A 12484-nucleotide genomic window follows, 5' to 3' on the forward strand; every position below is an offset into this window, starting at 1 on the left:
CCATATGAAGTGATGATGAGGAATAAGAAAACAAAGAACCGAAAAACAGAACAAAATGAAAAACAAAAGAAAAAAAAAGAGGAAAAAGTAACTGAATTGCACAAATTAAAAAAAAGACAAAGAAAAATTGTTAACAAAAATGAAAGCTGCTCGTAAGGGGGGGGGGGATCTATTTGGCTTTGCCATTTTCTCAGCGGTCAGCAAAAGAGATGATTAACACCAGCCACGGAGACTTTTCATCTTCCTAAGAATAATGCGAGTCTTTCTCCCAGTCCATCTTTTCTCTCTTTAAGATGACTACTGAATCAATTTCTAATCTCCCCCTGCGCTTCACTGCAGAGATTAAAAAACATTTTTTTTAAACTTAAAAGTCATCCCCATAAAGATCTATGGCACACGATAAGTAATTAAAGCTTTGCAAATCTCGGTCAGTTCGGAGCACTTCTTTGAAGAGAAACAGGAGAAGGAACAGTTTATCATGCTGACTTGTGATGTGTGGGCTGTAAGAGTCACAGGCACAATTTACTACCCTGATGTTTTAATTACACTACTATCCATCACGGACACTTGATTTTCCTCAACAATAAACCGCAGACATCATCTGTGCCTATCAGAATCTTTTTTTCTTTCCTGATTAATAAGGAGAAAAGTTTCAATGGATTTTTGTAATTTTTTTAAAAGTTTATTTGCATGAGAAACATTTGGTTTCATGTTATTATATTTTATACATCAAGATTGTAATGAGTTTAACTTCAAAGTTAGCAAGTTTCCATTCTGAATTTGCTGTTGTTAAGAGTTGAGTTTTATGGTGGGGATGTGGCGCGATTGGCAGATTGCTCCTTCCGCTTACAGAAGCCCTGGATTTGGTACTCAGTGTGCATGGCCCAGGCATGGTGGCATGTGCCTATAATCCCAGCACTCAAGAGGTGGAGGCAGGAGAATCAAAAGTTTAAGGCCTTCACAAGCTACATAGCAAATATGAGGTCAGCCTGGGCTCTATTTTTTAATTTTAAACTTTATTATTAAAATGTTGCAAAAATGTTCATACCCTGACGTTAACCAGACCAAAGACTTTGCCTTCAAAAGCAGGAAAAATTAAAATTCTCTCTGGCATTCTGGAAAAGGGGTAGTAGTATCTCTTTGTCACTATGTCTGATAGGAACATTTTCACCGAATGATCTCGAAGGGCCGAAAACAGCCGTGAACTCTGATTGGCTTTTAGGATTCTACAGCTAAGAATCTGCATGGGTTGCAGTAGTTCCTCCCAGAAAGTGTTTGAAGGCTTTGCATGCATGCAAATGAATGTTCTAAGGTAAGGGCTTGGGAGGGCACCACCATTCTCATTCTCTCTGGAGGGGGGAGTCACAGCAAATGCTCTAGTATGGACGGATCTTCTGGAGTGAGCCTGCCCTGGGCTTCACTGACTCGCCTTTGTCCTACCCTTTCTCTTAGATCTTGCCAGCTACTTAACCTCTCAGCTCCCATGTTTTCAGAGTCACCGATCATGAAAACATCTATTCCTGCGGTGGGAATTATGCACATACATGTTCAGCATGGTGCTGATCCACAGAACACAGCCAAGGAGCTAGGAGAGACAGCACCGTTTCTCCCTACCGTGCCATCTACTTGCCGACAACAAAACGCCGTTAAAGGAAATACACGATCTTTGTCAACAGATTTTACTCTCTTGACACTTAGATTTTAGAAGACTTGTCAAAAGTCTGTAAAAGCAGCCATTTTCACAGCTGCTATAATCTCATGGTCTGGAACTGGACCTATCTTTCTGCAGAAATAGCTGGTTTGGGATCCCCGTGTCTATGAATTCCCTGGGTCTCATCTGCCATCTCCTTCGAGACCAGTGCAGTACCGCCACACTTGGCCCTCAGACCCACATCCTGCACCTGTTTCCCAGGATCTACAACTCATGTGGGAGAAACTTTTGAATGTATGCGTTCAGTCATGTCATTCCTGTGTCCATGGCTTATGTTGCAAGGAGAATCAGTCTATACTTTCTAATTTTTTTAAAAAAGCTTGATTTATTTAATATGTATACATTTATTTATTTAATACGTATACATGCTGCAGGTCAGAAGAGGGCACCAGATCTCATTACAGATGGTGTGAGCTGCCATGTGGTTGCTGAGAATTGAACTCAGGACCTCTGGAAGAGCAGTCAGTGTTCTTAACCACTGAGCCAGCTCTCTAATTTTTTTCTTGGATTATTCACCATTTGTATCTTCCAGCCACACTGGACTAATGCCTCTTTGAACAAGCCGGCCACCTTCCTTGTTTCATTGTGGCTTCTGTGCCTACTTGGTTCCCTCCAGCTGCCTGTATGGCTAGCTCATTATTGAGGCCTTAGCTCTGGTGCTCTCTCTCCCGAGGAGCTGATGCTGACCTTGCTGGCTGAAGCAGTTGCCACTGTCCTGTTGGCTTCCACTAACTGTATTCTGCACATCCCTTATTATTGTCTGAAATGGCTCTAACACACAATGCATGTTAACAGTCTCTTTACATGCGCACCCTGGAAGAATACAGCTCTGTTCATCTCGCTTCTGAGAGACTAGAATGGTACCCACACATAATGATTGACATTTGCGTGGCAGCAGCTTTTTCCTTGAGTTAAAGGAGCATCTTAGGCAAGACATTAGTGGTTTTTGCTCCCCACCATCTTTGTTTTAGTTTGTGGCACAGGACACCTTGTAGCAACATGCAGCGCTGCTAATTTACAATCACAGGCTATTGTCCTCTTTACAAAGGGTTGTCTGTGTTTTTATTGAAGCCAGGCAGGAGTGAATGGACTTCAGAATTCCACACCCACCTTAGCTCTTTACTGAGGACTTCGAAACGTCTATTCGAACATCGATTCGAAACGTCAAGCCAACTTAGTGAGCCCGTAAGGCAGGTACTGCCAATCACCTATTGTGTGTTTATCCCCGTGCCAGTTGCAGTAGGCAGGCACTCATTTACTTAGCTATGCAATCATAGCTGTACATGTTCATCGAGTCCTCTCTGCATCCCAGATGCTGTGTTAGCTGCCTTTTCATGTAGAGTCTCAGGCAATGCTGCTTCTAGTATTCGGATGAGGTGAACATTACCATAACCCACACTTTATAGATGAAGAACCTGAGATACAGAAAAAAGTTGGGTAGCTTTCTTAAGGTTCCACGAGGTGGCGTCAGAATGAGATCTCTGGAAGTCTGCTCTAGAGCCTGGCCCACTGAACTGCACTGCCTCTTCCTGTAGAGGCTCCTAAAGCCCTTCTTCAGCTGAGACAGCAGGCTGAACGCACAATGCTTCCTGTGCCAGGGCACTGTGGCATTGCTGCTACTGTCTCAGAAGCATACGCCATCCAGGGCTGCTATAGTTTCAGATGCATACGCCATCCAGGGCTGCTACAGTCTCAGATGCATACGCCATCCAGGGCTGCTACAGTCTCAGATGCATACGCCATCCAGGGCTGCTATAGTTTCAGATGCATACGCCATCCAGGGCTGCTATAGTTTCAGATGCATACGCCATCCAGGGCTGCTACAGTCTCAGATGCATACGCCATCCAGGGCTGCTACAGTCTCAGATGCATACGCCATCCAGGGCTGCTACAGTCTCAGATGCATACGCCATCCAGGGCTGCTATAGTTTCAGATGCATACGCCATCCAGGGCTGCTACAGTCTCAGATGCATACGCCATCCAGGGCTGCTACAGTCTCAGATGCATACGCCATCCAGGGCTGCTACAGTCTCAGATGCATACGCCATCCAGGGCTGCTATAGTTTCAGATGCATACGCCATACAGAGATGCTACAGTCTCAGAAGCATACGCCATCCAGGGCTGCTATAGTTTCAGATGCATACGCCATACAGAGATGCTACAGTCTCAGATGCATACGCCATCCAGGGCTGCTACAGTCTCAGATGCATACGCCATCCAGGGCTGCTACAGTTTCAGATGCATACGCCATCCAGGGCTGCTACAGTCTCAGATGCATACGCCATCCAGGGCTGCTATAGTTTCAGATGCATACGCCATCCAGGGCTGCTACAGTCTCAGATGCATACGCCATCCAGGGCTGCTACAGTCTCAGATGCATACGCCATCCAGGGCTGCTACAGTCTCAGATGCATACGCCATCCAGGGCTGCTATAGTTTCAGATGCATACGCCATCCAGGGCTGCTACAGTCTCAGATGCATACGCCATCCAGGGCTGCTACAGTCTCAGATGCATACGCCATCCAGGGCTGCTACAGTCTCAGATGCATACGCCATCCAGGGCTGCTACAGTCTCAGATGCATGTGCCATCCAGGGCTGCTACAGTTTCAGATGCATACGCCATCCAGGGCACTCTCTTGTTTTCCTAATTATGTTCTCTTGCCCTGCCAGGATGTCTGAGAGAATGGGTCACAACTAGTCTGGTGGTTGTCCCTGGAGATCACAGAATGGAATATTCTGCTTTAAACAGATTAAGTCTAGGGACCCTGGCCACACTTGCTTCCCTACAGCCCCCTTTCCTTCAGTCAAGTTTATGTCTCCTAAAGACCTGCAGTGGGAAAAATTCCAACCTCAATGAAAACTGTTTTTTTTTTTTTAAATTGTATGTTGGGGATGTAACTCAAGACCATACACATGCTTAGACAAGCATGTTTCTCCGAGCCGCACAGCCTTCTCTGAAAAGGCCAGCATTGCCAGTGTTCTGGAGACTGCTGTCTACCAGGGAAGGGGATAGTGGATCTCTTATCCCCAACGGGCTCGGCCTCTCCCACACTGTTCTGGAATTACTGTGATGAATACTTTGTTGCTAACCGAATTTGGAAAATGTTGGATCTTCATATTTTCGTGAGATAAGAGACACAGGGCCCAGGCATCACAGACTGGAAAAAGCAATCAGAACTTACATTTTTGGATGAATGGTGAAAATATGTCAGACTGAACTAATATAAGATATAATGATGTTTAGGTGCCATCCTTTATTTCTCTTAGTGTCTGCTTTTAACATAAAACTTAGGGGAGACACTCATAAGCTAAATAAGGTAGACAGTCAGCTCTAGCCTGATATCTTCCTACCGTACACATACGACATCAGCACTTCCAGGAAAAGAAAAACAATGTGTTCTCGCTCCATACAGCTCAGATTATAAATTCTTCATCTTTTCAAATTATTTTAATATTTCATGAGTTGGAAACTATTTGAACTATTAGGATTTGCATCAGGGTAGAAAAAGTAAAATAATGAGGTAGCTAAAAAATAAAAAAAACAGTAAAGTTTTGGAAGGGTTTGCTCACATTTCTGATTTACTGATTCCAGACATGAGGTGCATCTTCCTAAAAAAGTACAGCATGCAATCTTAAGCCTTCTGTGCCCCACATCCAGTGGTGACTTCATATACACCAAGAAGACACTTACACAGTTTAAGACATCCCTGCCTTGAGGGCTTGGGGTGAGACCTGCGTGCGTTCCCACATCCCTAGCCTCAGCATCCTATTGCTCCTTGGAGTCTCCATTCGACTCTGCTGATTTCCAATCCTAACCTGCGAATGTTGCACCATTTTCCTACTTCAATGTGTCAAATTAAAATCTGATAAGGGCAGCGTGCTCTACTAGAGATTATCATTAGCTCCAGGGCTGTCTAAGCTCCATTTAATTAAAAAAGGTTGCATCCAGCTGACTCAACCAGTAGGAAAATTATTTCATCCTCTTTTTTTTATCCCCCTGTAGAGAAGTGCAGCGCCTTTTAGAAGGTGAGAAACGCAATGCAAATGACCTTCCCTCAAGCAACATTCCAGTGTTGGAAAACTCAGCTGTCGCTAACTATAGAAAAGCGCATACTCCTCTTTCAGTATAACCGGCCCAAAGTGGGGAAGCCTTCCTGTTCCCAGGACTGAAAAGGGTCGTGGCCTGTGCTTTAGTAAATAAGTGGGAACGGGAGTATGAAGGAAGACTCCACCAGAAACACTGACTTCCTGGATTCGTGACTCCAAGTCTTGTGTTTGTTAAAGATGCCCAAGTGGATGGTTTTATGCATTGAGAAAACTTATCTGGACCCTACGGCCAAACAGTGAGGATGCAGATTCCTTCTGCTGACTCTGTTTACCGCAAGGGGCCTAGCATTCTCATTCCCCTGGCATGAAGTCTGGCGAATGTGTTCTTTATCTTGGGGTATAAATATTCCAGAAAATAGACAAAAAACTAGACATCAACCCTTCATGCAACTGTCTTTTTCTGATGACTATTTCATATATTGGCTGTTAATACTATTAATATGAATTTGTTTTATTTTACTTTAACATAGTAAAAACATTTCATTGAGAGACTTAATGATGCCAGGAACAGGCTATAAAGGCCAACACTATCTGAAGTCCTTGGCAAGGCAGCTCTTCCTGGCCTCCTGGCTGCAAAGCGTGCTTTGGGTTTTACTTTTTTCTTTGTTTGTTTGATGAGTCTTAATGCTTGCTTTCATTGTCCTTGACAGCCAAAATTCCCTGTGACCACCAGGAAGTCAAATCATTTTCCTTCTCCTAATACTCAGTTTGCATCAACGTTTAAGCAAACACAAAAAAAATCAAATAGTTTGAGCCTCATATTTCAATCTCAGAATTTCTTTCTTCTGTTTCGGGCTTTCCACTGACTACAAATGCTTGGAAAGGGGACCCTACAGATACAGCAGGGTGAACGAAGCCAACCTAATGGTGTGATAAAGGGAGGAGCACCTGTCTTCCCGACTCTCTGCAAGAAGAAAGCTGCAAGAGCGAGAAAGAGAGAAGGGTGCAGAAGGCTCGTCTCACCATGGTCAGGTCCCTTCAGGGCCAGGCGGGTCTGATGGTGCGGGAGAATCTCCAGCTTCACCTGGTCGGTGGTGTTGGCCAGGAACTGGGTGGCTTCGGCGAGTGTACAGTACTCCATGCTCGTGCCGTCGATGGAGAGAATGTGGTCTCCTACATGCAGCGCCCCACATCTGTGGAGAGGAAACACAGCAGCCTGGGAAATCCTTCTCTTCAGAATGAGACTTTGATGTCCTTAAGGAATTATCATTACTTTCAAAAATTGAATGTTAGTAGAAAATATTACCTGTTATATTTTAGCCATGTCGGGTCTGAATTGGAATGGAAAATTTTTGTGGAAAAGGCAAAAAAATCTGAAGGAATGATTTTTCTTATTTTCTTATCTTTGAAGATATTTTGTCCTTAAACATTTTGGGGTGGGATGGGGAAGAAGACAAGAGGGGTGAGGAGAGGAGACGAGAAGTTTTTCCTCCCGAGTTTGTTCTCTTTGTTCTCTTAGGCTCTTCTATTCACAGTTAGCATCTTACGATGTGCTGCAGTGAACTTGCCTAGAGTCTCATGTATGAGGATGATGAGGAGTTTCAGTTACTGCTTCCTTCAAATCTTTTAAAAGAGGCTTCAATTTATCAGTTCTTTATTATGGCCCTCTGTTGTTTTTTGTTTGTTTTTTAAATCTGGAGTCAAACATTAATTAGCACAAAATAGAAATTACGCAGGACTTAAGAGTAATGAAACCAGACTTACATGGGGAGTTGGGGGAAAGCTAGGGGGAGGGGTCTAGCTGCTACACCTTGCTGGAGAAGATACCGGTTGGCTATTGGATGAACTGAAAGCAGTTGACACAGCAGTCAGCACCCAGGCAAGTGGACAGCTCCCCACACTGGTTACCCATTGTGCAATGAAACCACAACAAAACAGAGGCAGGCAACTGAAACACCCTACACTAGCGACCTGGAGAAGGTGCCTGCATCAGTGGCCGCCACTGTGACTAACTGCACAGAGTGGGTAGCTAACAATGGTGCTGTAGGGCACCCACTCCTTGCTGTTAATGATGCAGAAAAACCCATGACCTTTCCGAACAGGGCTGGATAAAGATCAGTGCTTTTAAGCATGTAGCAAAACCAGAACTTATTTTTCTGAGGGCACAGTAAATAAATGTGTTTGTTTGTTTTTTCTTTTGAAAAAGGGCACACCAGAAGTCTGGATGAAGTGACATCTCATAATGAAGTGGCTGATGAGGTAGTTATGATTTTAAGGATAACAACAGAAAGTTGTTTTCTTATGTGAAATTTGTAGAAATTGCCAACAGGGCTCTTTTTTTTCTCTCTGTGTGCAAAAGTATGTAAGTGTGCATATTATATGAGTGTGCATATCATGACATTATTAAGCACATACACAGTGCTGATCAGCAGACATTTGCTGCGACACTCACCTGTCTGCAATACTTGCAGATTTGATTTTGTCTATGACGATGACCTGTTTGTTACAGCACACTGAGGTAGTTAGGGCAACCCCAAGGCTGGCACCAGGAGTTTTGGCAACTTCAACCAGTAGTGGCCCGGATGCTGTTGTCACAGAATCTGTCAAAGAATACATTTCAAAAAATAAAACAAGATAAAGCAAGTAAACAAACAAAAAGATAAAGAATGTTTAACCTGGTGTTGGTTTGATGATTTTAACCACTAAGTTCAGGTATGTTTCTATTATATCCACACAGCTTGAGGGCACTTCTCTGTAGAGCTGTCAGGGTGTGTCCACGCCAGTCCCTGGAACTAGATTTTAGTCTTTGTGACAGCTAGGATAACATCTCATGGGTCAGTTTGTGCTCTACACTGCTTGGAACGGTACCTGGAACACCCTAGATTTTCTTTAAAATAAATTAATTCAATACATAAGCAGAACTTGCTATGGATGCACACATTTATGTGTATTGATTCATGGAGGGTGAATAGAAAGAAGGGGTAGATGGAAAAGAATGGATGGGAAAGGGTAAAGAAGGAAAGAATGAGAGAGAAAGATAGGAGAATGAGAGAGACAGAAAGAGAGAGAGTAGATAGATGATATCTCTAAATTGTCAAATAGCAGGCAAACAGGGTATAATTTATAAACACATGGGACCTGCATTAGGGTTTTCTTCATCTCATCTAGGAGTGACTTTACTTTTTTAAATTTTTTTATTCTGCGCTACTTCAACCCATCTTTTGAAATATCTAAACCTCTGGGTGTCTCTTTCCCATTCATGGCCTGGTATGGTACTTCTCATACGTGTCCCAACAACCAGCGTTATTCCTGCTGTTGTAGCACACACTTCCCTGTCAATAGGCATGTCTACATGCGATTGCATGCCTTTGTCCCCTGCCTGATGGTGAGCTTACTCTGAAGGCAGACACTGTCTTGTCGGTCCCCATCATCTCAGTGCCCAGTGTAGTGATCAGGACCAGGATGTCTGTGGTTAGAAGCCGTTACCTTAATGAGCAAGTAAAGTGTATTTGATATCATCATTTAATTCTAGCGCTCCAGAGGAGTACTAGGCAGGTGGATCTTCGAGTTCAAGGACAACCAGTTCTACAAAGTGAGTTCCAGGGCAGCCAGGGATAAATAGTGAATCCCCTTCCCCCACCAAAGTCTTTGATGCTCTTTAAAGCAAAGGAGAGACAGGTGCTATATTGGAAAGAGTCTGGAAATAGAATTTAAAAGGTTTGCATTTAACCATAATTTTTATTTGAGTCATGGTGCCTTATACAAGTTGCTAAAACTTCCTAAGTCTGACAGCTTTCCTATAAATTGGAACTTGACTACAGTGTTTATTAAAATCAAATCAGTGCATATAGACTGTTATTACTGATGATATTTTATGACCTCAAACATTTGAGAACATCTCATCCTATTTGCAGGATTGCATGCTGGTGAACGGTTTTGTCTGTGGTCCTGCTGCTCCGGTGTTTGAGATTTCATCAGGTTGCTGCTGTGGTCTGCATCACTGAGGCACGACTCTGCGACTGTTAACTGGGAAGTCTGTGTTTCTGCCGTGGAAGCATGGGCACAAGGCACTGATTCATGAAGCTGGAAAGTTGGTGTGTGACAGCTGTCTCCAGTGTGAGATAAATGAGGTCTCTCTTAAATGACGTAAACATACGTGTCGATGGCATGCAGACTCCAGGTTTAAGTTGTTTTAGCTTTCTTTCGTGCAGCGTTGGCTTAACCTTCACAGCTTCACACAGTGGCCTTTCAAACTCCATACACAAACATTGCTACACACAATAGGGCCTTGGTTATTCTCCTCTTGGGACTCCATAGTGCCTGCCTGGGACTGCTGAAGTATTCAGCCATGTGAACTGAGAGCTATTGGGTTCTCAGCCTCTCCAGTGTGGGAACAGTCACGGTTGGACTACCCAGACAGTATCATGTGAGTGAATCTAATAAATTCCTCATAAATATATATACCCTCTATTGGCTCCTTTCCACTAGACAACTCTGAATAATGCATAAGGATCCTTGTATGTACCACTTTCCTAAACGCCTAGCAATGTTGAAACAACTCAGTACGAAAACCTAGCAATATTGAAAAGAACTCAGCAAAGATTTCTCTTCTTTAGGGCCGGTTTCTAGTCCTTCCATTTCACAATTCTTTCTCATCAATACCAGCTGGAAAGAGCCAGTGACCTTAGTCTACCGAGGCAGCTTTGTGGTCCTGAGGCATAATGTCTATCTAGAGCCTATTGTTACTGTGCTGGTGAGCCCCGCTCTGTGGTGACTGCTACTGCGGGCTAATTTCCCGGTCTCCTGACATCATGTTGGGTGAGCTAGATTTTTTTTTTAAATCACTACCTTTGTAGAATTTTTGAGTCACCAATTATTATGTATCAAACCACTTCCTTAACTCTGGGTTTGAAAAACTGGGTCTGTGGGACAGTGGTCACTCACACTCTTCTTCACAGCCCTGCTGGACCTGATTGTAAACTTATTTTGCTTTAAAAATGAAAGCAATGAGGCTTTCATGTTATTTATTACTTAATGTATTAATTTTTCTACTTGGTACTATAGTGGAAAATTTCACAACATGAAATGTTTTATGAACAAGTTCATTTAAAATATTGAAGAAAATTAAACTGTGCATAACATAGAGATGAATCATAAGGAATTTTATGCTTACTCTTGGGTCTGATCTCTCATCAACTTTACAACATATATACAAATGCTTTAAAAATCAGAAAAATATTCAGACTGAACACATTCTTCATCTTACTCCAACTATTTTGGGTAATGGAAACTTAGAGCCTCTATCAAGATTAAGAATCAGATTTAAAAGAGCCTATCAATAAATAAGTTCTTTATGATCACTTTAGTTAATATTTTTCCTAGAATATAGATGTGTCAAAATATATCCTTGATATATGAATGTTTATAATGTTTTAATTATAATAAAGACTAAATATTAATTTTTTCTTAGAGAAAGAAACAATAGGAACATGGTACCACACATGATTGAGGCAAAAGATACCAGATCCTTTGCCACCATGAATTTAAAAGCAAAAAACCCCACATCACAGCTATTCCCACTCTATATAGGTATATAGCTATACCTAGGTGATTGGAACCTGGAATAAAGGCCTCCCTTCAAGGAGTATTGTTGTTGAGGATTTAGGAGAACAGCATACACAGTATTTTCACTTGAGGGACATAAATGTAGAAGTAATGGGTCTCTGTTAAAGTAAAATGCTTCAAAATCCTAAGACAAGGAAATGAAAGTTATTGTAGAGGGAAGAGGCATTGTAGTTCAGGGCTAGTGGCCAAGAGAGTGGTCCATGCTGAACTCATCACGTGGCTGTGGCCATTGACTGCAGAAGACCCATGTTTTTTATTCCTAACTTTAGGAGCTATCTATTAAAGCAACCAGTTTACAGAGCAGCAGTGACACCACATATACCAGAGACCACTGGTCATCCAGAGAGAAAAAAATTCAAGGAAGGCTGGGAACCAATTTCATAAAACACATAATAGCTAGAATAAACCTCTTCAGCTTCTACTAATGAGAAGAGATGAACTGCAGACCGTAAGTGGGATTTTAGACAACCGATGATTCCGAAGGCGGAAAAAAATAGCTCAGGATTAACGTTCTCTTATGGACTTAGAAACATGAACCAACAGTTGGAGGGATGGCGTCCAGTGTTCAGACATACACACCATAACAGCATTTTCACATCAAGCGGTTTTCAGATGAGAACTGTAACTTTCTAAGAGATCATATTAGGATGAAACTTTTACCCATGTAGTCAAAGAACTGCAAGGAAAAGGGGATAGAGATCCTACATAAAGATTACTGTGAATTAGAGATGACAGCAAGCTGGGCAAAAATTCATTCTCCCGCTCTCCATGGTGGCCTATACTTTCACATGCTGCCGTCATTACTAAATTGAATTTTTCAACATACATCTCTGTCCAGCTCTCCTGCCATGTAGAATGGCCCTAATCAGGCCCAACCCGAAGGGTGAGTTCATCCACTCCATCACTTCTCCAGACTTGCTTCTCCACATAAGGGCTCACATTGTTCTACACCACAGAAACTGAACCCAGGAGTCACCCCCCCCCTCAGCCTTGTATTCTTGACTGCTCTCCCTAAGTTATCTTGAGTCTACTTTTGAAACAATGCTCAGCTTTGCTTTTACTTGCTGTGTGCATATTCACCCTTTTAGTTCGACTTG

The 12484-nt window shown here is 42.7% G+C and overlaps 1 protein-coding gene across 14 annotated transcripts in view; it reads right to left on the reverse strand.

Annotated features, from left to right (window-relative positions):
* Positions 1–12484, reverse strand: part of Grip1 (glutamate receptor interacting protein 1) — a 625790-nt gene that overhangs the window by 94544 nt on the left and 518762 nt on the right. For all 14 annotated transcript variants that reach the window (XM_075954111.1, XM_075954113.1, XM_075954108.1 and 11 more), the window contains 2 exons: positions 8215–8362; positions 6786–6955 (listed from right to left, as the gene is read on the reverse strand). In XM_075954111.1, coding sequence (XP_075810226.1) covers positions 6786–6955; positions 8215–8362 — 318 coding nt within the window. The remainder of the gene's footprint in view (positions 1–6785; positions 6956–8214; positions 8363–12484) is intronic.

Source organism: Microtus pennsylvanicus, chromosome 20 (assembly GCF_037038515.1).
Source record: "Microtus pennsylvanicus isolate mMicPen1 chromosome 20, mMicPen1.hap1, whole genome shotgun sequence".
In the NCBI taxonomy this organism is placed as follows: Eukaryota; Metazoa; Chordata; class Mammalia; order Rodentia; family Cricetidae; genus Microtus; species Microtus pennsylvanicus.